Raw genomic sequence first — 26,532 nt, forward strand, 5'->3', positions numbered from 1 at the left:
GGGTACAGTTACTGCAGCTGAGGCTGGTAGTAACTTGTGCTGTTTTCCTGAGCAGCAGCAGGCTTCTGACAGCAGCCTGGGTAGAATTTATGCACAGGGATGATGCCTCCCCATCCTCTGCTCAGATGTGCCTTTCTCGCCCACTCCCCCATTGGAAGCGGACGGATTACACGGATCACACAATCACAATTTCTGATCGCTTAGAATAAAAGTCAAGATCAAAATCCATGCAATGAGAAAAATGGCCAAGGAGTAGGCCTGCTCCATTTGGGGTTTGCTTAAATTTGGACTCAGCTGTGGCCGAGTATATGCTCTATTATCATGATGTCAGATCAATAGGATAGCAACAGAATCTCTCAAACACCTACCTCTTCACAGAATCCCTTGAATAAATCAAACCTGTGTTATTATGAGATTCGCCTTATGCCTCGAGGTCTGTGTAGCATGTTATAAAAGACTGCATTTGAAACTGCTGTAAAGAGAAAAATGTACATGCTTCTCTGCATGTAAGTTGATGTGTAAAGTACATAAAGAGACCAAAGCTTGCTACCAGAAAGCTGGCTACCTATTCTTCCCCATAAGCTTCTTCTATACCAAGCAGCATAGGCTAATCTTTTGACTTAGAAGACTTTGTAAAAGATCCACATTCTATAAGACTTCTTGGGCAGCTGTGTATAACACACAGCATAACTTATAACTCAGAGTAAAATACACTTGATCTGCCAAGGAAGAATGTTTAGGAACAAAGTTTTTGCTGTCAGTAGTTCACCTAACACAAAAACAATGTCCCAGCTTCCAATCACTGTTATTCACACCTTTATTGAGCTCTTACTCAATGCCAGGTGCTGAACTCAAAACAGACACTCGAAGCTGAATATGACACATTTTGCGCCCTCAAAGAGCTCACAGTCTGGTGTGGAAGAAAAAATGGGCAAACCAGCAAATATATAATGTAATAGCATAAGTTCTATGATACAAAAGATAGCAACAAAGAGCTATGGCAGCTGGGGCAATGACAGCGTGAGGTAGCTGGGGAAGGCAGGCCCTGCATGGTGCCTGAGCTGCTCAGCCAGGAGGAGTGCAGAGGGCATTTCAGGAGAAGACATTGGCGTGTGCAAAGGCACTGAGGTGTGAGAGGCTGAGAGATTTTATGAGGGGAATGACTGGATGGGATTTGTCTTAGAAAGACCTCTCTCACAGCATGGCGAAGGATGAATTAGGGAAGAACCAAACTGGTGGCTGAAAAGCAGCTACAAATCTATAGACACCAAAATTAACGGGTGCCCACAGCTGTGGGTTTGGGGGAGGGGCAGAAAGGGAGTGACCGTAAATGGGCATTGGAGATTTTTTCAAGGTAAGGGCAAGCGATGAAAATGTTCTAAAATTGGAATGTGGTGATTATACAACTTCGTAAATTTACAAAAAGTCCATGAATCGTACATTTAACACCAGCAAATTTTATCATATGTAAATTATACCTCAGTAAAACTCTTGGAAAAAAATTGGAAGCGATGCAGATACTGAAGTGTCCTGGACAAGAATTGATGAGGGCCTCAAGTTGGCCCCAAAGATTTAGAATTCACTATGGAGAATGTGTACGGAGGAAGGAGCCAGGGATGGTCCCTGGGAACCTGGACGGGACAGGGACCAGGAGAAGCAGGTCTGCTGGGGAGAATGGGAAGCTCAGGTCATGATATGCCCTGTGGAACACACACCTGAGTAGTGTTTCTCAAACTCCGCATTATGGACATTTGAGCAGGTAATTCTTGGGGGAGCTGTCCTGTGCATTACAGGCTGTTCAGCAGCATCCTTGGACTCTACCCACTAGATGCTAGCAGCATCCCGCACCCCCAGTATAACCACCAAAAGTGTCTCTAGACACTGCTAAATGTCCCCTGGGGGCAAAACTTCCCCAGTAAGAGCCACATATCCATGGAGAAAGATCTTAACACGTGATTTTTTTTCCTTCCTTAGTTTTTTTTTCAAAATATAATTCACACACCATAAAATTCACCATTTAAAAGTATCCAATTCAGTGGGTTTTAGTATAAGTGCAGCCGAAGCGAGCACTTAGTGGGTTTTCATACATTCACAAAGCTGTGCAACCACTGTAATGACTTAATTGCGGAACATTTTCCTCAGCCCAAAAGCAACTCCATACCTAGCAGCAGTCGCTCCTCGCTCGCCCTACACCCTGGTCCCTGGAAACCATTAATCTACTCTGTCTCTATGGATTTGCCTACTCCTGACATTTCATCCAGGTTCATACAGTGTGTGGCTTTTGGTGTCTGGCCTTTCACTTGACACAATGTTTTCAAGGTTCATATACATTATAGCACGAACCTACCTGTACTTCATTCCTTCTATGGCCAGTCTTCCACTGTATGGACATAGCATAGTTTGTCTATGCCATCATCGGGTGAAGGATTTTTTAATAGTTTCTACTTTTTGGCTATCATGAATAAGGTTGCTATCAACACTCGTGTACAGGTTTCTGCAGACACATTTTCATTTTTCTTGAGTGCACAGCTAGGAGTGGAACTGCCGGGTTGTGGGGTAACCCTGTTTACCCTTTCGAGGAACTGCTGAACTATTTTCCAGAGCGGCTGCACTGCTTTATATTCCCAGCAGCAAATATAAGAGGGTATTAACTTCTTCACATGCTCAATAACACTTGTGATTGTCCTTAACTCATATTTTTGGTTTTGAGTTTCCAAGCATGTATTTAATATTAGGCTACATTGTTTATGACAACTTTATAGATGAGAAACTAATGAGGAGTGTGACTTAAACGAGTCACACTTAGAGGTTAGTAAAGTCCTTTCCAGCATGAATATTTATTATTCTGTGTTGAAAAACTGAATAATTTCAACGCTACTGTCCTTCATACAAGATGCTGGCAATCTGACACTTTACCTGTTTGTGCTGGTTTTTAAGTTTTTGGAGATCCGTCCACACCTGTACCTTCCCCTTCAAGGATATCATTTAGCAAGTGTCCTCTCTCTTTTGTGCATCATTATTTTTACCTCTTTATTTGATCATTCCACCTCCAACTGGATAGCCCCATAATATCTGCCGTCTTAAAAATGTAAATAAGACTTCCCTTGACCCCGTATTCCCTGCCAGTATCTATCCCATTTGTCTACTTTCCTCCGCAGCAAAATTTTTTGAGAGCTGTCTCTACTTATGACTTCCAATTCCTCTCCTCCCATTCTTCCTCTGTCTCATTTCCAGCACCATCTAAACACGTGTCAGAGTCACCAATGACTTCTATTTTGCCAAATCCAAACGATTAACTCTCAGCCCTTATATCAATTAACTTGTCAGTAGTTTTTGATGCAAATATTGATTCGAATCCTCCTTAAAACACTCTTTTTGGCTTCTGGTCACTCCTCAGTCCCATTTGCTGGTTCTGCCTCCTCTTCTCAACCATGGAAAGGTAGAGCACCCAGGGCTTGGGCCTGGACCTTTGTTTTTCTCCTTAGGTGATTATTAGGCCTCTCACGATCTTCTCCAGAGTAAATGGCAGCCTCGCCCTTCCGCATTCCCCACCAACCTTGAAGTCACCCCTTGGTTCCCCGCTTTCTCACACCTTCCATCGGTTAGTGGCTCTGTTATGACGACTTCCTGCCTCTTCCATTGTTAACATTCTGGTCCCAGCCGCCACCGTTTCTTCGCCCACTAACCACCATTTCTTAACTGCGTTATTACAGTCGCCTCCTAACTGGTCTCCTCACTCCCACCCTCGCCCCTACAGTCTCTTCTCCACACAGCAACCAGAGGGATCCCTTCAAAAAGTAGGGCAGAGAACATTAACCCTCTGCACAGAATCCGCTCTAGGCTGGCTGTGATCGGGTATTTGCAAATGGCCACCCTGATGCCCCTCTCTGTGTCCACACACTCTTACACAGTCCCCTCCTATGCTAACTCTGGGCTTGGCCAGGTGACTTCCTTTGGCCAGTGGGATAGTGCAGCCATGAGGCAAGCACATGCTTGAAAAGTGCTTGTCCATTGGGACTTGTCCGATGTTGCTGCTGAGAGAGCATCACCGTGTGAACTAACTCAGGTTAGCCTCCTGGCGGATGAGTGACCATGTGGAGAGAAGTCCTAACCATTCCAGCTGTCCCAGCTGACTGAGTCCAAACTAGACCCTCCAGCTCCAGATGAGTTGGCCCAACCCAGAAGAGAAATATAGCCGACCTGGGCAATCTCGAAAAACAATGAACATTGGTTACTTTAAGCCACTGAATTTGGTGGTGGCAGTCTCTTGGTTAGCTTGTGCGTTTGCTGACCACATGCCTCTTCCACTCAGAATAAAAATCAATGTCCTAACATAGCCCTGAAGACCCTACAAGATCTACCCCTGCCCCATCTCATGACACCTCGCTGACGGCCTCTTTGCTATTCCTCACATCTACGTCATCTTGACTGAGGGTCTCTGCAATTTCTGTCCTTGCGCCTGTAACGTTCTGTCCTTGCATAACTGCATGGCTTGTTCCCTCACTTCCTTCTCATCTCTGCTCAAATGCCACCTTATCAAAGAGAGTGTCCCTTACCACTCTAATATAACACCCCTGGCGGCCCCCCTCCACCCCGCTTCAGTGTTCCTGTTAGCCCTTATCACCACCTGCCATGCGCACTGAACATGTATTTCTTGTCTGTCACTTCCCCTCACACACACACACATATGCAACACCAGAATTTATGGTCTACGAGGGCACGATTTTGTCTCCTTATTCACCATCGTAGCCCCATCACTTATAATAGTGCCTGGAATTTTTTATCACCAGGAAAATGATGAAAGTAGTTGTACTTCTGCCAAATTTGGTGTCTAGGTCTATCACCTGGACTATTTCTAGGGGCTGAGGTGAGGAAAACGGCAACTATGCCCCATATGGGGCCATATTTCACGCAGGCTGACTTCCCATAGTGTCTACAACCTGGAAAACACTCAGACGAATACATTAAGGATTCAGGTGGAGCAGCCCCGCGGCTGGCTTGCCACCGGCCTGTGCAGAGCCTGGCTCCTTTGACCGCCCCCTCCTCTTCTTCCCATCCTCTCCCCATTAGGCTGTCACACCAGTTTGTCAGATCACTTGACTGTTCATAGAACAGCTGAGAAGACGCAAAAACTCCAAGGAAGTATTATCAGCATAGAAATTTATTTGAATTCAAAATAATATGGCTCTATTTAGAATACTGTAAGAATTACCTAAAGCAAATATCATCATTGCCTCTGAAACAGGTCTAAAGATGTCATTCTTCTGAAGTCAAAAAATATGTACTCAGAATGTACAAGGAAGCAAAAATATAAAAAACAACTCTGCTGAACACTGAGAACTGATATGAGATGGACAAGCTAGGATGTAACAGAGTCCCAAGTATAAAACATGCAGCAAGGCGTTCTCCTGCTTTATCAATTCCCTGGAAAACAAATCAGTAACCTCAGAAATGCAAAAATACTACCACCTGAGAAACACAGGCGGCAATTCACCGTCCTTCCCTCCTTCCTCACGCGGATTTTTCTTTTTCCCCTTTAAGATCAGTTTCGTCCTACTGAAAAATATTTGGTTTTATTTTTAAAGTGAAGTAAATAACATCCTGATTGAAGTACGCAATGATTTAGCTGAAGATGATTACGGATCAAATTTTTGAAAAAGGTCAATCAGCTAGTTAGCAGAGACCATCGGTGGCTTACAGAAAAAAAAAAAATTCAGATAATGTACGTTTGCTAAAAAGATAAAAAGAACAAGCAGTTAAAAATGGATGAAAGATCCTAGGGTTTACGGTGACCTAGGCAACCAAAAACAGACAGGTGACTTTTGACTAAACTCAATGACTGGTGGTGTGAGCTGTAAGGAGGCTCAAGATAGTTTGGTTTCCAACAGTGTCCACGACCAAAGTGCTGACTCAGAAGGTCTCCTCCTCTCGTAGAAACTGGAACACAGACGAGAAGTCTTTCTGTGAGTAGCCCTTCGCGCACATCATCCTGTAGATCTGATGGGCCTGACTGCCCAGGAGGATGGGGCTCTTTGTGCTGGTGGCAGAGTCTTGTGCTAATCCCAGATCCTAAATCAAACAAGGGCAGGAGGGAACACATTGAGACTGGCAGGTAAAGCTCCACTTTGGAACTGTGGCTCCTAATGCTTTTGTTTCAAAGAAGAAAAAAAAAAAACGAAGTCTGAAAAAAATAAGATACTTACAAGCACTATGGTAAATTATGTATAATTTTTAGTGCTTTCATGTAGCTGCAAAACTGCTCCAGACAGAAAGCTGGATTTCTGAGTGTCCTCTCCACTCCTCCACCCTCCGCCAGACCCGTTTTGTTCTGACTTTGCCCAGGGGTTACTACACAGGTGAGATCACACAAGCAAATGCTTTTTCAAATCTGCAGAAGGCTGTAAGCCTATACCAAACCCCGTTATGGAACTGTGGCATACCCATTTGATATCTTATTCAAAACTGCTGTGTGCTGGGCACTGTTCTAAGTGCTGGTGATAACATTATGAAAAATCAAGTCAGTGTTCTCATGAAGCTGTCCAGTGGGGAAGACAGACAACAAAACAAATACTAAAATTCCAGACGACAACAAGTGCTGTGAAGAAAAATAAAGCAGGGTGAGGGGTTAGAAAGTGATGGACAGCACGGGGTGGGGTGGAAGGAAGAGAACTCTGACAGATGATGTCAGGGAGGTAGCGAGGTCTCTGGAGAGCTGGGGCATGAGAGTTTCGGGCACTTGAAATGGGAAGGTAAAGGCCCTGTGGTGGGACCTGGCTTGGATCCTCAAAAAATGGTAAGAAGGCCAGTGAGGGTGAACTAGAGCGAGCAAAGGGGCTGGGGAGGGAAATGCGCTGGGGGATGGGACCAAGTGGACACAGAAGCCTTAATATGTTTTCATTTTATTTTAAGTGCAATGGGACGATCATCTTCACAACAACCCTTCGACACCTCATAGATCTAATGCTTTATTCTGAAAGTGTCAGAAAACTTATGGCTGTTGTAAAATATACAAAGTTAACATTATAAATCTCTTATAGAGTTAGACTGTAGCTAATGGCTATTCACTACCATAAAAACGGAATTTTGTTTAAACTTAAAATATCTGGAGTAGATGGAAGGAGAATGAAAGTATGAATAACTGAAACATTATTCCCCACGTTTCATTTTATTTGTGGTTTTATAAGAGCTGCAAACAAATGGCAAAATCAACTGGATTTTCTTGTTACCGTTATCATTCCCATTGCCCCCACCAACGGAAGTCAACAAGCAATGAAAGGGGAAGATGAGAAGCAAGATGAGAAATACTTCTACTCTTGAAGCACATCCTTGACAAAGGAGCAGTTATTGACAGCACCCACTCAAAGGAGAAAATGATTCAAAAAAAAACAAGCATACATTAAAGAATATATTAAATATCTAGCATCTTGAATATGTATGCCACAAGAGCAAACGTTATTTTGTGTTTGTATAATTTTCACATGTAAACACACAGATTTGGAAAATCTACTTAACGTTAAATTCTTCTATAGCTTCCACTAAAAAGCAAGTTTCATCATTACCCACACACTTAACAAACATGGTTGGCTCAGTTACTGCTCATGCCCGACACGCAGACAGGGCTCTTTTGTCAACGTCCTTTTGCAGCACATCTGTAAGATGCTTTTATTTTAAAATGACAGAGAAAATCTACATAGATAGACTACATTTAATATTTAACCTAGTAATAAAACTAGAATATAAGAATTCAGAGTGAACATAACATACTGAAGAGAAGACAACGCTATCAAGAAAAAAAGTCTTAAGAGTTTTTCATTAGGGCAAGTAAATATGATCTCGAATAAGAGCTAATAAAATCAAAAAAGGGAAACTAACATACTTTAGTGGCTGTTCCCTTAAAGGACGGACATTCTAAAAAGGAAAAGGTGATTAGTCCATAAAGTCTGAGTAGCCTGTCAATCCTCAAATGTTAGGAAAAGGAGGCATCCTCTGAAGCTTACAATATACAATTTAAATATCTCACTTCACTAACCAAATAAAATACTTACAAATTCATGAGCTCAGTGGGTAGTTCAGGAAAAAAATGCAAGACAACTGCAAAAGGATTTCAACAAATCAATGGAGGAGCAAGCTGTTCTGTTTTACGAGGAAACTGGCCTGTGGGGCGAGTACCAACGGCCGCCATGGTTGCCCATAAACTGTTCCTTAGTGCCCATCGGGAAGCAGACTTCTAACTTGGAGAGTTCAGAAGGATGATCTAGTTTTTGTATTGATTACAAAATGTTAGAATGTGATGATGTTAAGACCTAGAAATAAATGGACAAGCCTCTACTTCAATGACTTGCTAGCATCATATCCCCTGGCACAATGAAATTTAAAGGCAGTTGAGCAAAACACCTCTAAGTAAGTAAGTAAAGCCTTGATCTGCCCAAGCAGGTGCAATTGTCTTAATCATTACTGCATTGATGGAGATTTATTTAAGCTCCATCAATTTCTCTATACAAATCTAATTGGCTGTGGCCTTTTTGTTAATAGCTATCTGAAGCAATGAAAGATTTTCAAAAGTTCATTTCTAGGTACTTTTGTTCCGAGCAAAATTAAGCAGTGTTCCTCTTTATAAGGGAAATGACAATTGCATTTCACAAGGGAAACAAGAATAAAAGAGAACAGTAGGATCCGTGCTTTAGTACTGTGCTGTCTTATGCTATTTGTTGAAAAAGCTATCTTTTAAAAAAATTACCAAGAAAATAATTTTAAAGGAAGGACCTTTAAAATTAAAGTGGCAGAGTCTATGGCCATGCCACCCTGAACAAGCCCGATCCCATTTGATCTTGGAAGCTAAGCAGAGTTGGGCCTGGTTAGTACTTAGATGGGAGACCACCTAGGAAGACCAGGTATCATAGGCGTAAAAAATAAAAATAAATAAGGGGTCGTAAGCTGACAAGGTCCTTGCAATCTGTGAGGTCAACCAAGGGTTGCCTCACTTAAAAATATATGAATGAATGAATGAATGAATAAATAAATAAATAAAATTAAAGTGGCAGAGTCTTCCTGGGCAGGGACACTGGAGAAAATGACTAAAATAAAAGTGTCCAGCAGAGTAGAGGACAGTACGGGGGAGAGTCCCCAAACAAAGCCAGCACTGCAGAGGAACGGGAGGTCACACGGATCCATTCGCTTTGATTAGAAACCTACTACTGCTTCGTATTACACTTTACTTGTTAGCTGTTTCCTCTGAGCCCTTACCAGTATGTTAGGGACCGAATAAGCTAACAGGTCACAACCCACTTCATATGGACACACAAAGGAAACCGCGCATGCGACTCCTTCACTCCTCCACGTGCTCTGATAAATCACCCTGTAGCGCTGACGAAAACAATGCACTCAAGGAGCTACCTTCTGTTTCCAACAAGAGCCACACGGCACAACCATAAAAGCCTGTGTGGAGGACACACAAACCTGAATACAAGGTCTAGAGACTGGTATAAAAATAAATAGCTTCTTAAATGAAACATGAGGAGAGACAAAACTACAAAACAAGAAACATTAAACATTGCTTCATCCAATAAATATTTAAAGTATGCTGACGATGTGCCAGGTATTGTGCCAGAAGCTGGAGTAGAGGGGGCAAGGAAGAATGATCCAGGCAGAGGGAACAGCAAGCATGGAAGTTTGCAAGTGACAGAGAACAAGAGGCAGAAATGGCTCAGCGTGGCTGAAGCAGAGAGGGGAGTGGGAAGGCAAGACTGAGCTGGTGAGGCGAGCAGAGGCCGGGTCAGAGGGCCTTGTAAGGCAACTTGTAGAGATGGACTTTAAGCTACAAGTAACTGGAAACCATGAGAGAGACTAACTAGGAAAAGACACAATCGAGTTTTCACGTTTTAGGAAGCCAACTCTTTTCCATGGTGTGGAAAATGAACTAGAAAAGATTAGATGAAAGGGAAGATCAGTTAGGGCTGACGTAGTATAATCTAAATGGGGCTCAGCCGACATACTGGTAGTGGCGGAGGAGGGGACAGTACGGTGGAGAGTCCCCAAACAAAGCCAGCACTGCAGAGCGGGAGGCCGCAGGAGAAGGAGAATGAATAGAACACCACGGGGAACGAAGGAAAGCGAGCCGAGGATGGCATCCAGTTGTACGCATTATTACTTCTGTAATCGGGGGAGAAAAGTCAACTGGGGGGGCGGGGCAGGAAGGAAATAAGCTCTGTGCAGAAATCTGAAAGTCTGTCCATCTATAAAATATTTCCTAAAGTTGTGATTGCAAATGAGAGGAGGCCGACAATTTGCTTTTCAAATGTCTTTATACATAAACACATATATATTCTTAAAGCAGAAAGACATATTTCAAAATTCAGTATCATGAGAAAGGAGCCTCGCTGCTTTTGTGGTGTGTACAGCCAAAGTCAACGTATTATCAACCATCAGAAAAATCTTACTGCTTTCATTCTAAGGACTTGGTAAATTAACGTAAATTTATGACGAAGAACAAAATTTCAGCAGCTCATGTTATAAACAAACCCAAACACAAAAGAAAAACCCCAGCCCATTCTTCCCATCTGAAAAGGCCAGGAAGAAAAACGAACAGATAAGTATTTTTATCTAAGCTAAGTTTTAATTAGCTCCTTTCCAGTGAGTAAACGAATCATTATTTTAGCAATCTTGCCTTCTAGGATAGAGTATGTTTTGTTAAAAGGGGAGGGAGTGAGTGGGGGAGAGGGGGAGGGGAGGGGGAGGGAAGTAGACCATTAAACATTTCCCCCACTTCTCTTGGGTAGTCTCTGCATTACCATACCTTGGCCATGAGCGTGGTTCCGAATCCACCCTGATAGTTATTCGCTGAGGGAACTCCATCCATCACCCCAGGTACAGGATTGTAAGTGTCGCTTGACCAGCACCGTCCTGAGCTCATATTTAGGATTTTAGTCAACAGTTTTGGGTCAAGCCCTAACCTGTCAAAGGTCAAAGAAAAGAAATGTTAAGTGTCAAAATGTACAATGTTAAATGTCAAAATGTGTGGCTTATTTATGTATGAGGATGCTCCATTTCCTCTCTCCATTTATTATATGTCTTCAAAAATCAAAGCAGATAGATGAGAATGAAGAATCCAATCTTAAATTATAAGGTGGAAACGCCAGTGATTAAACCATTCTGAGCCAGGACATTCTGTACTGAGAAAAAAACCTTCTGCAGTATTTTACTTTTAAGAAACAATACATAATTGCGTAAAAGTGTTGTTGGTTTATCACACACGTGAGTTTTCTAGTCTTTTGGACATTATGTGTCACATAAGAACCTTAAGGCAATATGATCATCTAAATGCTACATTCTTAACTCACAAGCAATGTATTTCAGAAAGAAATATGGACAGATCCACTATGCATCATGTGAGTTCGTGTGGACGCATTTATACGTCTATTCGTTTAGCTTTTATGAGAATAATGCAAGAGATGAGCCATGAGCAGTACAACGAGCTTAAGAGAAGTAATCATTAGAAGACATTCCTTGCTGCAAACTTTTCCTTATTTATTAAATCTTCATTAGACAATCTCGCTTATGAAGCAAGTCTGCACAGAGTTGTGACATATGCTATCTATTCGGAGACATGCATTATAGTTCTGGGTCAACTGCTGATAAGGTTACTGATCCTGATAAAACAAAGCTTGCCCAAGCGGAAACATCATTTGTTCTATCACTGGGCTGATGGCATAAACGGCTGTTCAATGTGGACCCAGAAAAAAAAAAATAGAATCAAAATTTTTGATATTACTTTGATTCTAAGTATCTTAATGCAGTTGGAAAAGCACAGTTTTGCCAAGTATCACTGAATCAAGTTTCAAATAAAACTTGCTTTTTCTTAAAACCAATCTCTTCCAGAATTTAAAAAAAAAAGATTGAAAAGAGACACATATATCTGTTAAACAAATTATGCATTTTGTCATGCTTAAGTTCTTATTTTGTGTATTCAAAATATGTCTATTTATTTCCAAATTTGAATATCATGACCAGCAAACATTTTTCCAATGCTAGGACAGAGGGCTAGGACTAACAGCCAGGATATGTCTGGATTTATCATGTAACACAACTGTGACGTAACCAGGCTTTCTAAGGAGTAGCTACAGTGCAAGGAACACTGTATGACATGTCATGTTGAACTGAATTCACCATATAAATTCATATGGTGAGCCATGTTATAACAAGTGGTTTTTACTAAGGATTATAACATATAGACGACCCACTCTAAACTGGCTATCATTCAATTGTAGATTGCTAGAAAGAAATCCAACAGTTTCATTCATTCAATCAGATTTGTTTATTACATACGCAGTTGCTACTGATACCTTCTTTCCCCTTTAAATAAAATTAGGCAATCAGTATGCTATTGTAGTAGATGACTTAGGAAAAGAAAAAGCCAATGTGTTTAGGGAATAATTGTGAAAAGTGAAATCACAAATTCACAATTAATCAATCTGCTGTAACTGCAAATATGCTAAGCCTAAATGTTCAAGACTGTGTGTGTCTAATGTATTCCATGGGCAGGGAATATTTTTAAAGACCCCAAAACATTGCTTTTCCCTTCCATTTGAAATATAATTTAAGAGCTTCTTAATTTAGATTTTCTTTTAAGATGGTTTATCATATTTAAAGTGACAGTTCGTCCCCTCTTCATAATCTACCAGATTATACTCAATAGTACCTCACAACAGTCTTTATTGCTAAAGAAATTCATACTCTGAATATAATACCAAAATGGTGAGCAAAGCTTATCATCCTTTGTAAAACTCTAAATTTCATTTTTTCTTGAATGTTTGAGGAAAAATACTGGCACTGATTTATGGAACCCTTTTTGGTGAACATATTACTATTTAGAAGAATCCTGAGGGGCACACGGGGAAACAAGGTGGCAGTTGTACGTGCTCACTTTCAATCTGATGCCTCCCCACTGTGCCGAGTCCCTTTAGGGGATGGCTACTCCCTCTCCACTTTCCTCCCTGCTCCCACCCTGCAGCAAAGTGTATCATTAAAAAGAGCAAGTTAGGAGTGTTTTACATTTCATCTTTCTGAGGATTCTCTCATTGGCACATACATAACTGACAGTTAAAATTAGACATGATATTAAAATCAGTTACTGAAGTCCTCTGTCTTCCACTGTGCCCAAGGCTTGTAATGGTCTGAAACCAGCTAGAATACACAGTAATTGTCATTCAGAGAGTCTATCCTAGAACGTCATGCTTCACTGGAGAAGACTGAGTTTCCATCTGAAATCAACAAATTAATCCAAGACAGGTATCTGAAAGGGCAAGTTTAATAGGAAGCAGCTACTGGGCTCTCAACCATGATAAAATGTTATTGCTGTTTCCCTGTAAATTGGCTGGGAACATATGATACTTTCTGCATAAGAGCCCCATTGCTGTTCAGGAGATATACAGCTCAAGCCATCAAAAGGATGACAGTCTGTCAGTCCCCATAATAACTTGCCACTGGATGTGGTTCGAGGGTGCACGCGTGCATGCATGTGGCTTTACAATTGCTGGAATGTTCTCTGATATAAACAATGAATTCATTGCTCTGACCGCATACATAATGCAACTCAAATAAACGTCACTGTGTCAAATCTACTCACCTTTTAATACATAAGAATTTTAAATGAATTATTGAGAGAAGTAAAAATGATGCATTAACTGTAAAAAATTAAAGAGAATCCAAACGTTTGCCTTTGCTATAACTGAGGCTTTTAAGGGCCAAAAAAGTTTGTTCACTTTATATTCTCTATAATTATCTATACTATTTAATTTTACGTAAGAAAATGATGTCACTAAACTTGAGATGACTATATCGCAGGAACTGCTCTGGAGATGAAACATCTGAGACTTGTCAATTTCAGCCACTCACTCGGTTATTCCCCAATGCTCACACGGATCTGCCATGTGCAGGTGCTGTGCTTAGAGCCAGGGAGACCACAAGCTAAGAGGCTGAGGCTGTGCCTGCCCTCCAGGAGCGAGTGAGCCGGTTAAGACACACACCCAGATACCTTTGACCTGAGGCAGAAGTGCTTCCTCCCTCCCTCTCTCCTCTCCTCATCCATCTGACAAATCTTCATTTAGTGCCTACTGTGTGTCAAGTATGTTCTTAAGATATGGCAATGAGCAGACAAGGCCATCCCCCTTCATGAAGCTTGCATTCTAGTTGGGAAGATAGGCAATAAACAAATAAATATACAGTGCTATCTAGTGAGAAGTGGCATGAAGAAAAAACATTAAAGTACAATTCAATTTGAATACTAACCAATAACTACCATGTATTGAGCACATACTAAATGCCAGAAACTGTTTTTTAAAAGATTTACATGGATTAACTCATTTAACCTTCACAACAACTCTACGGATAGATACTATTATTTTTGTGATTTTATAGATGAGAAAAGCTTAAGTATATGGCAGAGCTGAAATGCAGGCATCAGCAAGACACCCAAACTCTCACCATCCTGAGTCTCACTGGGTCATGTGGGTAATGAACTTAATAGCCATTCAACCAACATGGTGGCATTTTGTCAGTTTATTAAGAAATTTGGTCAAACTTTTATTACAAACCTTTTGCTATTTCTCTATCTTTTAGGGTGTGCCACTCGGAGGCCTTAGTCATCATCTAATAAAAAGGCAACATCATCTAAGGGCAGTAGCCAAGAACCTAAAATTATTATTGTGGGGAAGTTTTTATCTTAAACAGCCTTTCAGAAGTTCAGCTGTTAAGCTTTTGGTGGAAGAAGACAATATGGTTGTTGCTGGAGGGGCCTGTGACTTGTTAGTAATGCAAATAACTCCTTATACCAATATTTGAAACAACAACAACAACAACAAAACGACTCCCAGGGGAACAAAAATAAAAACAAAACAACAAAACAACGTCGTCAGCGTTGTTCCTATGTAACGCACAGGACAAACGCTCTGACGCAAACAGGGCGCTTTCTGCGCCTTAACGCTACGTTCTGAATCCTAACCAGAACCCAGTTAGAAGGCAGGAAGGCCTAATAAAAAAGAACCCAAAAATATATTGTATACCAATATTTTTATGGTTTACTTTTTTATAGCATTTTAAAATTTCACGAACATCCATAAAGACTCACTGTAAAAGATCATAGGGCCAAATAAGAGTTTCTAAACTGTAAGATTTTATTCTATTCTACAAAAGAGAAACATCAGTGTTCTGGGAAAAAAACACTGACTTATGAGAATGAAATTAATCAGAAATGATCACTTCATAGGAATAGGTGACTCAATTTGTAAACATTGACATTAATGCTCTAAAAAAATTTCACTTCCGAGTGAACAGAATATAAATGTGGCTGAACCACTCTGATACTGTACTACTTTGTGGGAATTTACTACTTGGGAATTTATGCTTGCTGATGCCAATTTTCTCTTTCACCTTGTAAAGCTCAATAAATTGTGGCCGCTCTCTATACTCTATTAGAGAACAATCCTGTCATTTTAAACCATGTCTGTAAACCATGAAGAAAAGACAATAGCGGAAGCAATCATTTTTAGGACTTTCAAACCACTGAGAATCTTTATCAGATACACTGATAAAAGCCTAATGTTATGAAAATAAGCAATTCACTAAAACAATCTGAAGCACAAGAAATGTATAAATCATTGTAACAGTTAAGTAAAACTAGTGAGTTCCTGCTTTGTGTTCAGACATTTTATTATAGATAGATATAGATATATAGACATAGATATGGATATAAGGAACAGTAATGTATATAGTGTTTTAAAAATTAAACATTTTTTAAAAATTAAACATTTAAAAGTTTCATATTTCTAAATACTGTTATCATAGTGATTCAAGGCCAACAATAAGAGAACATCTATGTATTGCTTCTGCTTTTAACATATCTATTTAGAATTTATCACTTTTCGTTTTCTCTTTGATAAACCTACTCTAGCAACCAATGTATACTCTTCATTGTATACATTTTATTCATTTGATTCAACTGATTTTCATACTATTCTTTATTAGCTGGTATTTGAAGTTGGACTTTCACAAGCATTTACCATACAAAAAAACTTCATTTTAGAATGGCAAATGCTCATCCAATAAGAGTTTTGCTAGAAAAACTATTTGAGAAATGCCAGAGGATGCATCGCTATACCTAAGGAGCATCCTGATCCAGTGATGCTCAAGGTAAGAAGCAGAATATAAAATAAACTGGCAAAAATAATGAGGGAAATTTCAGTTTAACATGAACTGGGTTCATCTAGGCTTTCACTTTTTTACTATATATTCTTTTATATCCAGAAAAATGAAAATAAAATTCTAAAGATGCACATGTGTACTAATGCTCTAATCCTACTGTCAACACCAATTAACTCTTTATGCAATTTTGGTTCCAGAAATTTACATTTTCTTCTTCTATGAAATTAGTCTAGAGGATGGACATGAAAACAAGTTACTAGTAACCAGTGTTTCAATTATGATAAGTGACCCATAGTCTAAAATTGGCTACAATACAGACAGAACACTGAACAGCTTCCTACATATATATACAACAGTTTTCTTTAAAGCTTTGTACAGATATGCTAAGCTTACCATTGTACGGCCATTCAATTTTAAAATGTAAATGGTACAGGATATTGATAAACCAATTAGCACTGATGCAAAGCAAATTCCTCTTTTATCTCAATTACAACATGACAACTTAATAGGTCAAGATAGTTTAACATCTGAGACAAGGGCAATTCAATAAAACAACAGCATCTTGATATGGTAATTAAGAGGAAATGTGAATCCATTACTGTGTTTTAAAAAATATCCCAAGTACTTTGGCTCTTTTCATTGCTTTTATTAGAAGCTGTGATATGAAACACTACTTTTATTTGTGACATATTTGCTAAGGAGTTTTGGAAAGTGTGAAAAAAAACAAACAAAAAAACCCCGAATAAAACATATTGCTCATTAAGCATTTTCTAAAGAAAGAACTATATATTTATTACATTCGTGAACTAAAAAACATTTAAAAAATAATTAGGTGATTAATCATATTTAGCATTCCTAACACCAAAAATTAAAGGTTAAAATGAAGACATTGACCTTAAGCATTCTAAAGGATTATCATCATCATAGGAAAAACAAAACTCCTGAAACAGTTTAAGCAAAGTATGAATGTCATTTTATTTTAATGAAAAAATTTGTCCTAATGTAAAGTGACACAACCACAGGCAAGTTAAAATGAAGTTAAGCAGATGAGTTGCAGCTGTATGAATGCCATCCAGCTTATCCACGGAATAAGCAACCAAGAGCCCTTTTAGTGTAGATTTTGGGGACTATATTTTAAATAGATACATAAAACCAGTCACGTGGTAGCATAACACTTGAATTCTCTGTATGTTAAAACCATGTTTTACACAAATTTGTCCTACACCACCAAAGTATGTTTAAATTTTATAGTAAAGCCTTCCTTGCATTTCGACATAATAGAACAAATGGAGCTCCCACATAAAAAGGATAATGTAACTTCCAACACACGGCGCAGCACACTTTATGGCCGTGGCAGAGAACGCTCGTGCTCTCCAGGGTCCTATTGGTCGTCAAATAAGCAAAGTCTATTAAAGTCCAATAATGAAGTACTTTCAAAATGTTCCTGGATCAACTCATTTATCTCTCATGAACATTTTTCTCAACATCAGAAAATCAAATAGGAAAGCCCATAAAAATTGTTAGTAGGTGAAAATGTACTATTCAACAAACCTGATTCCAAGATTCATAGCTTCAGCGGTTCCGATCATACTAATAGCTAACAGCATGTTGTTGCAGATCTTTGCAGCCTGAAAGTAAAATGAGTATATATTAAATATCTTTATTTTCAAGTTATAACTTATAGGAAATTTTTCTTCGCCCAATTCCACATGCTTCTTTCTAAAAGTAAGAGCATTCGACAGGTGATTCTCTCAAATGGGGACAGGCACATGGTGCCGCACGATTCCCTGAGCCGACCGTGCCCTCCCAGGCAGGTGCTGGGGCTGGTGGGAGGGTTCTGCCATCAGGCAAGAACCCCGCAGTGGTGGCCCGGCTCCTGTGGGCTCTGCACCACAGAGAAGTCCCCCTGATCTACATGACATGACCGCTCTTTAAGGGAAGGTGTTCACGTTCTAATTGGGTGAAGAAAAACACTGAATGAAGAGGCGGCAAACAAACAACAATTAAGTGGTAAATTAAGAGAAACAAGATCCAGAGGAACTGGAACCTGAGACTATTTCTCAAAGGCCAGGCAGATTTAAATAGGCAAGAGAGAGAAAGGAGGAGAGCAGGGGTATAAGTAAATATATAAGAGGGATTACATACATAAGGGCACGACGTGTTCTTGAGAACAGTAAGAAAACTGACTCAGGCATGTATTTTAAGAAATGGTGAGAAATTTGATAGTTAAGACTGAGGCAAGAGCTATGAAAGGTAAGGAGGGTAGAGAGTTAAAATGTGACATGATAGGAAATAAGGATCTATTCAAAGTTTCAGAATGGGGATGATATGAGCATCTTGATGAAGCTGGTCTTGGTTACAGTGTTGGGCAGAGTGGTGAACCTGGCATCCAGAGACCCATGAGGCCCTCTGAGCAGCAAACAAGGTGTGAGATAATAAGGGAAAGACTGGGTCAGGTAATGTGTGGAATGGACAAGACAGTCAACAAGGAGAGCCACTGAAGCAAAATCGATAGAAAATAAGCAAAGTCTATTAAAGTCCAATAATGAAGTACTTTCAAAATGTTCCTGGATCAACTCATTTATCTCTCATGAACATTTTTCTCAACATTAGAAAATCAAATAGGAAAGCCCATAAAAATTGTTAGTAGGTGAAAATGTACTATTCAACAAACCTGATTCCAAGATTCATAGCTTCAGCGGTTCCGATCGTACTAATGGCTAACAGCATGTTGTTGCAGCCAATGAGTAGGAGACTGACTGGACACGGGAATGGAGACAACAGACACAGCTAAGATAACACCAAAGTCTTAAATAAGATCAAGAGGGTACCAGTGACCAGGACAAAGCATTAAGTGGAGTGAGTGTGAGTGGGTGTGTATTGGGTGGAAAGAGGACAACTAGTTTGATTTCAGAGTTCTGAGCTGTCATTTATCTCTGACTAGAAAGTTGACATATTTCTAAATGAAGATTATTTCATTTTCAAGAAAAAAGATTAAAGTACATAGATTACTTCTACCTGACGGTACTGCTGATAGAACTGTAGCAAGTAATTACAAAATTAAAAGGCTGATGAGAGTAACTCAGTCATGAGCACTGAGTTGGCTACAATACAGACAGAACACTGAACAAATAGCAGTATTAAGGATGATTTCAGTGGTCACTGGGATGATGTCAAAATCTGGATGATGGCATTTGATATCTTTTTAAAATAAGTTAATTGGTTGATGTCTGCTTAATTCCAACAGAAATGAAGGAAAATTAATTTATTCCAAATTAATTTAAGAGAATCTGAGCAAACAAAGAATCCATTGATTGAAGAGAGTAAGGAGAAATAAGAATATGGTCAGGAAAGAGAAATGAACATGAGCTGACTTTCCATCATCAAGTCAGGGTCATTAGTGTGGAGTTATTACCTGCCCTGTCCCAACAGCTCCACAATACACCACGTTGGAGCCCATGCAGCCCAGCAACTGTTGGGCAGCAGCAAATTCATCTTCGACTCCTCCCACCATAAACGTGAGGTTCCCAGACCGAGCAGCTCCCACACCTAAATGGTTTGGGGGTAAAGGGATAGTAAATTAGAGAAAATCCCCAAACCAAATGAAAACATCTTGCTTCCAAATTACATTTATGTCAGGCATGTTTAAGATACTCTAAGTATCTCCTGGAAGTATCATGCAGGTTAATCATAAACTAAAAGAGACATACAGATGCTGTTGAACTCTCAATTCACCTTAAAATATTTTAGCACAATCATGGCATGACAAATACGGGAATTTGGAGTGTGAATTTTATTATTTCCATGCATCTCTTACTCTCCTAAGGAACCTATTCAATAATAGAAAGTATATGAAAAAGGTCCTGCCCAGCACAGGGACAAGCGGAGGGGTCTACTGCCTGGGGTCTCTGGCTCACCTGCTTGCTTTCTGCATGCTGTCTACAGATGAGACCTACGGAGAGAGAGACCTGGCTCTTTCTCCGATAAACAAGTAGGCATTTCTCTAAGAGTCTTTTTAAGGTAAAGAAAATGGTTGCTCATTTAGACTGATTATTCTGATGTACACTTTCCAGTATTATCTGATTTCTCTTTTCCCTCCTGCTACCTATCTTTTGGGCAATTCATTCTTAGTGATACGAGCAGGAAGAAGAAATAAGCTCTGACAATGCTCTGGCCACTCCTTAGTATCCTTTAACAAAGATTTGATGCATGTTCATTAATTGAAATGACTGAATAAACTTCTATTTTAGCACAGAAAATATGGCCTAGACTTGTCCTAAAAAAGGGGGGAAGCTTCATTCATCTGAATTTTTATTAACTATAAAACAAAACCAAGAGTAGTAGTATTGTTTTTAGTATTAGAGAAATCTTAATTCATAATTTTCAAGTTAAGTTTTGTTATTCAAAACCAGGAGAGTATGTGGAAGAGCTATATTAATAGAATTTTTGCTTTTACAACTTATTTTATAGTACAGCTAGGAATAAAGAAACCCTAATTGTCTGTACTATGTATCAAATCTGGCCATTAGAATAGAAAGCTGCAAGTAATGGCCTACTTTTGAATTTAATTTACTCAATAAAATATATAGTTTTTATACATAAAAAGCCCAAGCGAGGAGAGCCCTATTTCATTCAAATTGTGAATATTGTGCAATTGCCAAATCAAGTAGCCTTTCTATTTCACAGTTCATGCTATTTTTAACTAATTATTAAAAGCAAAAGAAGTCAGCATTATGGTAGCCAAACAATTTTGGAAGAGGGAGTGCCCACATGTTGTGAAAGCCTGGGATGTTCACATGTATGGTTAAATTACATTGTCTCATAATATCAGACACACTTTGGAATTGATTATGTACAAAAAGCCAATTATGACAAATGCTTTTAATTAGCCAATCTGTGTCATTTGAACATTCTGATAATGTTGAAGTGTAAGTGACAGTTATTTTCTTAGTTTCCAATTTACTTCACCAAGGCGGTAGATCATTAACGTTTTACAATTATTTTTCTCAATTTCTATGGCCACTTTCATTCAAACCACATAAGCACCTTTACTTTTCTAATCCTGTTGATCTGACTTAAAGAAATTAAGTAGACAATTTAAGTCAACGCTTACAAACAATTCCAGCACTATCCACCACAGGTCAACAGCTTTGTATCCAGATTACAGACTGCTGCTAAATAGCAGTCTGTAATAAATAGTCATTTATGGAAGGAAAAATTAGTGCTGACAATGGTTCTCAGCTGGTTAGTCTCAGGTATACTTTCTCACTCGTTCAAACATCTATTTCAAAATGAAGAAATAAGTTACTTAAGCAAAAGAAGACCACAAAAGAAAAAATAATTTATCTTTTAATTCCGAGGTTCCTGGTATTTCCACTCTTTGTTGCTCTCAGTGTGGTGGTATTAATTATTTCTGTCTTTATCATAACCTACATTCCAATGTAAGGGCCTGACTGACCCGGGTAACTCTAGAGTTCTGTATTCCTTGAGACCAAACCTAGTTCATGTTTCTATACAGATTCCTCTGACCGTATAACATTATTAAGCCTAGTCCCACTGCAAAGGCAAAATCAAGACCTAAATTATCCTAAAATAAATGTAACCATTTGAGCTTAGAAAATAACATCCAGAAAACTGAAACTCTAAAGCTGTGTAGACATCTTATGGATTTCTGATGTTGTATACATTTTTATGTCTGTCAATAATAAACAATAAAGAAAGAAATTTATTACACTGCCATGCCATTTTAATTCAAGTCCACTTCCCAAAATCGAAGAACACGAACTATACACTCAGGCAGCTGCAAGAATATTGAGAGATGTATTTTTTCCTTATATTTTAGTAATTGTATATACAAAACCAAAATATATCCAGTGCTTAATTCTATTACTCTATTTACTGCACCTTATTAAAACCTTTGATTTCTTCCCTTATTCCTCCCTCACACGATAAGCTCTTACAAGGTCAGCATTGGGATCTTGTTTATGTCAGCATTCTCATTAGCTGTCATGGTACATGACACACCCAACAGATGGTTGTTCAGTAAGTAAATTTATCAGCATGGTAGGAGTAAGGGATCCAGAGATGAAGTATCTGGTTTGGGGGATGTGTCACTTGCTGGCTGTTATTATAAACAAATTACTTAACTTTTCTGAGTCTCAGTGTACAAAGTGGAGAAAGCATTACTAACTACTTCATAGAGCGGCTGTAAATATATGAACATATGCTGTAAAATATCAATTGCCATTTAAATGTAAGGCCTTACCACTTTATAACTTGAGTTTGTGAACTGCGACTTTTACCTTTACCTATATAATATCTTGAGTCCTTTCTTATTTAGTTATCTAAGCCGTTGTCTTCTCAAGGATAATTTTAGCCTCTCCAGCTAAATATCAGTTGGCTTGAGCTGAACCAGGCTAGCCCAGATTAAGAAATACCAAAGTGATCCATAGCCAACAATGTTAAGATGACAGAGAGGACCTCTTGTATAACCTTCCAATGGCAGCATAGTGTATGGGAAAGGGACAAGAATTTTGCATTTCTCTGGTTTTATTCATTCAACAAAATTAACCTACTAAGAATGGAGCCCTGTGGTAAGCCCTGGGGTTACAGGTGAAAATCTGAAGTCCCTGCTTGCAGGAAGTTACACAACTGTGACCCCATCGTTTCTCTCTTTACCCATCACCACCACCCTGTACTGAGCCATCACTAGCTCTCACCTGGATTATGGCAATAGCCTCCTACTTGGTCTCTTTTCAGATCTTGCCTCCAGTCTATTCTCCATACATCAGCCAAAGGATCCTTTTAAAACATAAATCTACTTCATGTTTCTTCTCTATTCTCAAGCCTCTAAGAGCTTCCCATCCCCTGAGTATAAAATCCAAAGTCCTACAAAGCCCTGTATGATGTGGCCCCTGGCTGCCTCTCCTAGCTCATTTCACTTCGGTCTCTTCCTCACTGCTTTCCAGCCACCCTGGCCTCCTTGCTGTTCCTGAAACAGGTCGAGTACATTCTCATCTCAAAGCCTTGCACTTGCTGTTCCTTTTGCCGGAAACATTCTTTCCCTGTATATTCAGGATTTGTTTCCTTCACTTCATTCAGGCTTCTTCTCAAAATTCATCTCTTCAGGGAGGCTTTCCCTGACCAATCTAACAATCTAAAATGTCACCCCATCTCCTATTCCTGCTTTAATTTTATTCACAGCACTTATCATCTAACACCTGTTTAATTCAACGCCTGTATTTATTTGTTTCTGGTCTGTATTCCCCAAGTGAAAATGAGCTCCATGAGAGCAGTGACTCTGTTGGCTCCTTCGCCTTATATTCACAGTTTCTGGTACATAAGAGATGTTCAGTAAGTACAGTACTTGTTCAAAGAGAGAGAAGGAGGCAATGATGGAGGGAAGAGCAAAGAAATGAATGACTACCATGCTGTGCAATAGCTGCTCTCATAGAGATACACACAAGATGCCAAGAATTACAGACAAAGCAGTTGTCATTCTAACAAGTCATTAAGTGCTCCTTGATCTAGTTTTTTTTTAATCTATAAAGTGAGATGATTAAACAAAATTATCATTTATTTTTAAGCTTTTGAAAGTCTATAATTTAGGATTTTCAAGTTTACCTATATCTACTTTCCCACATTTATCGTAGTAATACACAAAACCAAGGCATATTTCATTTTATATAAACAATACATAAATAGTTCCAAAGTAGGGAACTAATCAGAAAATAAATCTTCTCCTGTAACCACATTAATTAAATCTAACAATCCTAAACACTTGTGGTTGTCTTAAATGCTTTATCTAACACTTTGCTGTGATAATGTCTCCAGTGTTTCTCTCCTATGACCCTAGAATCAGAAAAACTGAACACATTTGTACAAATGAAAAGCCCAAACCATTGCCCAAATGCCCAAACCATTCTAAATGGGTGGCTGACTACCTACCCTGCTTTTAAAGTAACAGACAGCTATCATTTCTCTTGGTAGTCTGTTTTGATTTCAATCAACCTCATAGTAAAGAAGCACTTCAAATCTAAGTCTTTAAGTCAGCAACCCTTCTTTTTTTTTTTTTTTTTTTAAAAAAAAGGTATCATAGAGAGCCTCCATTACCGAAACTACCTTCTTTCTTTCCTTCCACTCCTACTTAAGAGTTGACATCAAAAATCTGACCATTTGAAATCCACTTTTCATTGGTTCTCAACCCTGGGAATGAGAAAGAAAACAGTCCCTGCCCTCAGGAGTCAGAAAGCTATTGTTTGTGGTGGTGGTAGTGGGGGGGTGGGGTGGGGTGTGTGTGTGTGTGTGTGTGTGTGTGTGTGTGTGTGTGTGTGTGTGTGTGTGTGTGTTGTGTAGCAATAAGACAAATACGCAATTATAAATAATAGAAGACAGATGCATTCTACAGGAGAGGAATAGTCTTGCAAAGTTTCAAAGAAGAAAATATTATCAACAAGAATCTACTCAGTGCCCTTAACAATTTGCTAGATCTTTGTGCTAGGTGCAAAGATTCAAGGAGTAGGCATATTTTCTGAATCAAAAATCAGGGCCTAGTTTCTGGTATCAGGAGGTTATCTGAAATATAACTATTCCAGAAAGTCCAAAATATAAAGTGATAGTAAGTATAAAATACAGTCTTTGTCCTCAAAAGTTCTAAAATATAATTAGGGAAAAGAGAGCGATGTAGTCATAAGTGAAGTAAATGCCAAAAGGTAGCTTCATAATATCACGTGTCAGCTGGATGAAGACAATAGCCACCAAATCCTGATTCTCCGTTTCCTTCCATTTTTCAGGCTCCATCATTGAAAGAATAATGAATTCTCAGAAAGAGAAAGGGTGAAAAAGGAACCAAGAAACTGAGAGTACTGGTCTTGCTGACGACTGTGGATAGGCTTGTGAAAATTTTGATAATATTGGCATTCTGAATCTGTTTGCAAACTGCGTCCACAGCAGTTTAAAATAACATAAACTGAGCAAATAATTTTGTATGTTTTATATACAAACACTTAGTTCTGCCTGTTATCTAAATGCACATAATGCTCTACCTCTCTTCACAACAGATTTGAGTTTGCTTATTAGAACAAAACAATCAGAAAAGTGAACATTGGAATTAAGAACAATGCAAACAAAACCAGGAGATTTGACAATAAATTTCAAATATAGATCTGAGTAACTCAGAAGCCTCGGCAAATACTATTTGGGAGAGGAATAGAGCAGCCTCAAGCAAAACATAACTTTTCCTTGAACTAAGTTACATGTTTAAAAAAATTCTCATTTGGAACTTTACGCAGGATACAGTAAATAAAGTAATGGACAACGTTCTTCATATTTTTACATCAAAAGCAGTGATATTTTTTTCAATGTACATTGAGTTAAAACTCATTTTTGCTTTATATCCTTTTCTGGCTAATCTTAGCTTTGTGCCTGTAATACAGGTCAATATTAACATTATCACTTCATTCTAATATTTATGTTTATTGGTCTCTCAATCTTGGTTTTTATTTGATATAAGAACCAAAACAGGCTGAAGTCTCAAATTATACATCAACAGGAGCGTGACCGGCAGCTGAAGACATTATCCACTATTACCATTTCTAGACAGTCTCACAGTTCCTATTTTTTTTTCCATTAAGAAAAGGATATTCTTTCTAAAGTACTTGCGTGTTTATGTTTCAGCAAAAAAGAACTACATCACTCACTGTATCTTTCCTTTTGTCTTGAGTTGCTGGAAGCAGTAACTTCCTCTTCTATCTCCTTGTATGGTTTCTGATTCAATTTTTATTTTTCTTGCAACAAAAGCCACTATGCTATGCATACTGAAAACACTTTACAGGGGCTGGAATGTGCAATGATTCTTCATACATCCATGCCTTTCCTGGGCCGTTCCCCCATATTAAATTTCCTTCCTTCCTTCTTTGCCTGGCTAACTCCTGCTTATCTTTCAGGACTCAACTCATGTCAACTCTGAAAAGCAGTTCATGATCATGACTCCCTTCCTCTATTCCTACAACATTCCCAGCGCTATCTCTAATAAAGCACTAACACTACTCTCTAATCAATGGCTTTTCTGGTGTGTTTTGTTAAAATCCTCTGGGCATGAGCTGTTTGAATCTTAGCACCCAGCATATAGCACATGTCTGATAAATGTTCACTGTCTTTTTAGAAAGTAGGCAGAGAAGAAATCAATGATTAATAAAATGACCAAGAATATTAATTAAGACTAAGTTAGACAATGTTCCCTAGCTTATCAAAAAAGCGCAACTTGGGAGTGGCATGATCCTCCACATGTGATAATGGCATTTTCACTAATGGTTGCATAAACATGCACGAGCATAAGTG

At 39.0% G+C, this 26,532-nt stretch overlaps 1 protein-coding gene and 1 pseudogene across 3 annotated transcripts in view; one reads left to right on the top strand and one right to left on the bottom strand.

The window, feature by feature from the left end:
- Positions 1-5,143: 5,143 nt before the first annotated feature.
- The window catches only part of HIBADH (3-hydroxyisobutyrate dehydrogenase), a 93,765-nt gene continuing 72,376 nt past the window's right edge, over positions 5,144-26,532 (bottom strand). For all 3 annotated transcript variants that reach the window (XM_015589390.2, XM_025046897.1, XM_015589391.2), the window contains exons 5-8: positions 19,610-19,743; positions 17,746-17,822; positions 10,793-10,949; positions 5,144-6,069 (exon numbers count right to left, since the gene is read on the bottom strand). In XM_015589390.2, coding sequence (XP_015444876.1) covers positions 5,911-6,069; positions 10,793-10,949; positions 17,746-17,822; positions 19,610-19,743 — 527 coding nt within the window. In that variant the 3' untranslated portion in view covers positions 5,144-5,910. The remainder of the gene's footprint in view (positions 6,070-10,792; positions 10,950-17,745; positions 17,823-19,609; positions 19,744-26,532) is intronic.
- On the top strand, positions 8,785-8,903 carry LOC112479989 (annotated as a pseudogene).

The sequence above is a fragment of the Pteropus alecto genome, unplaced genomic scaffold (assembly GCF_000325575.1).
Source record: "Pteropus alecto unplaced genomic scaffold, ASM32557v1 scaffold21, whole genome shotgun sequence".
NCBI lineage: Eukaryota > Metazoa > Chordata > Mammalia > Chiroptera > Pteropodidae > Pteropus > Pteropus alecto.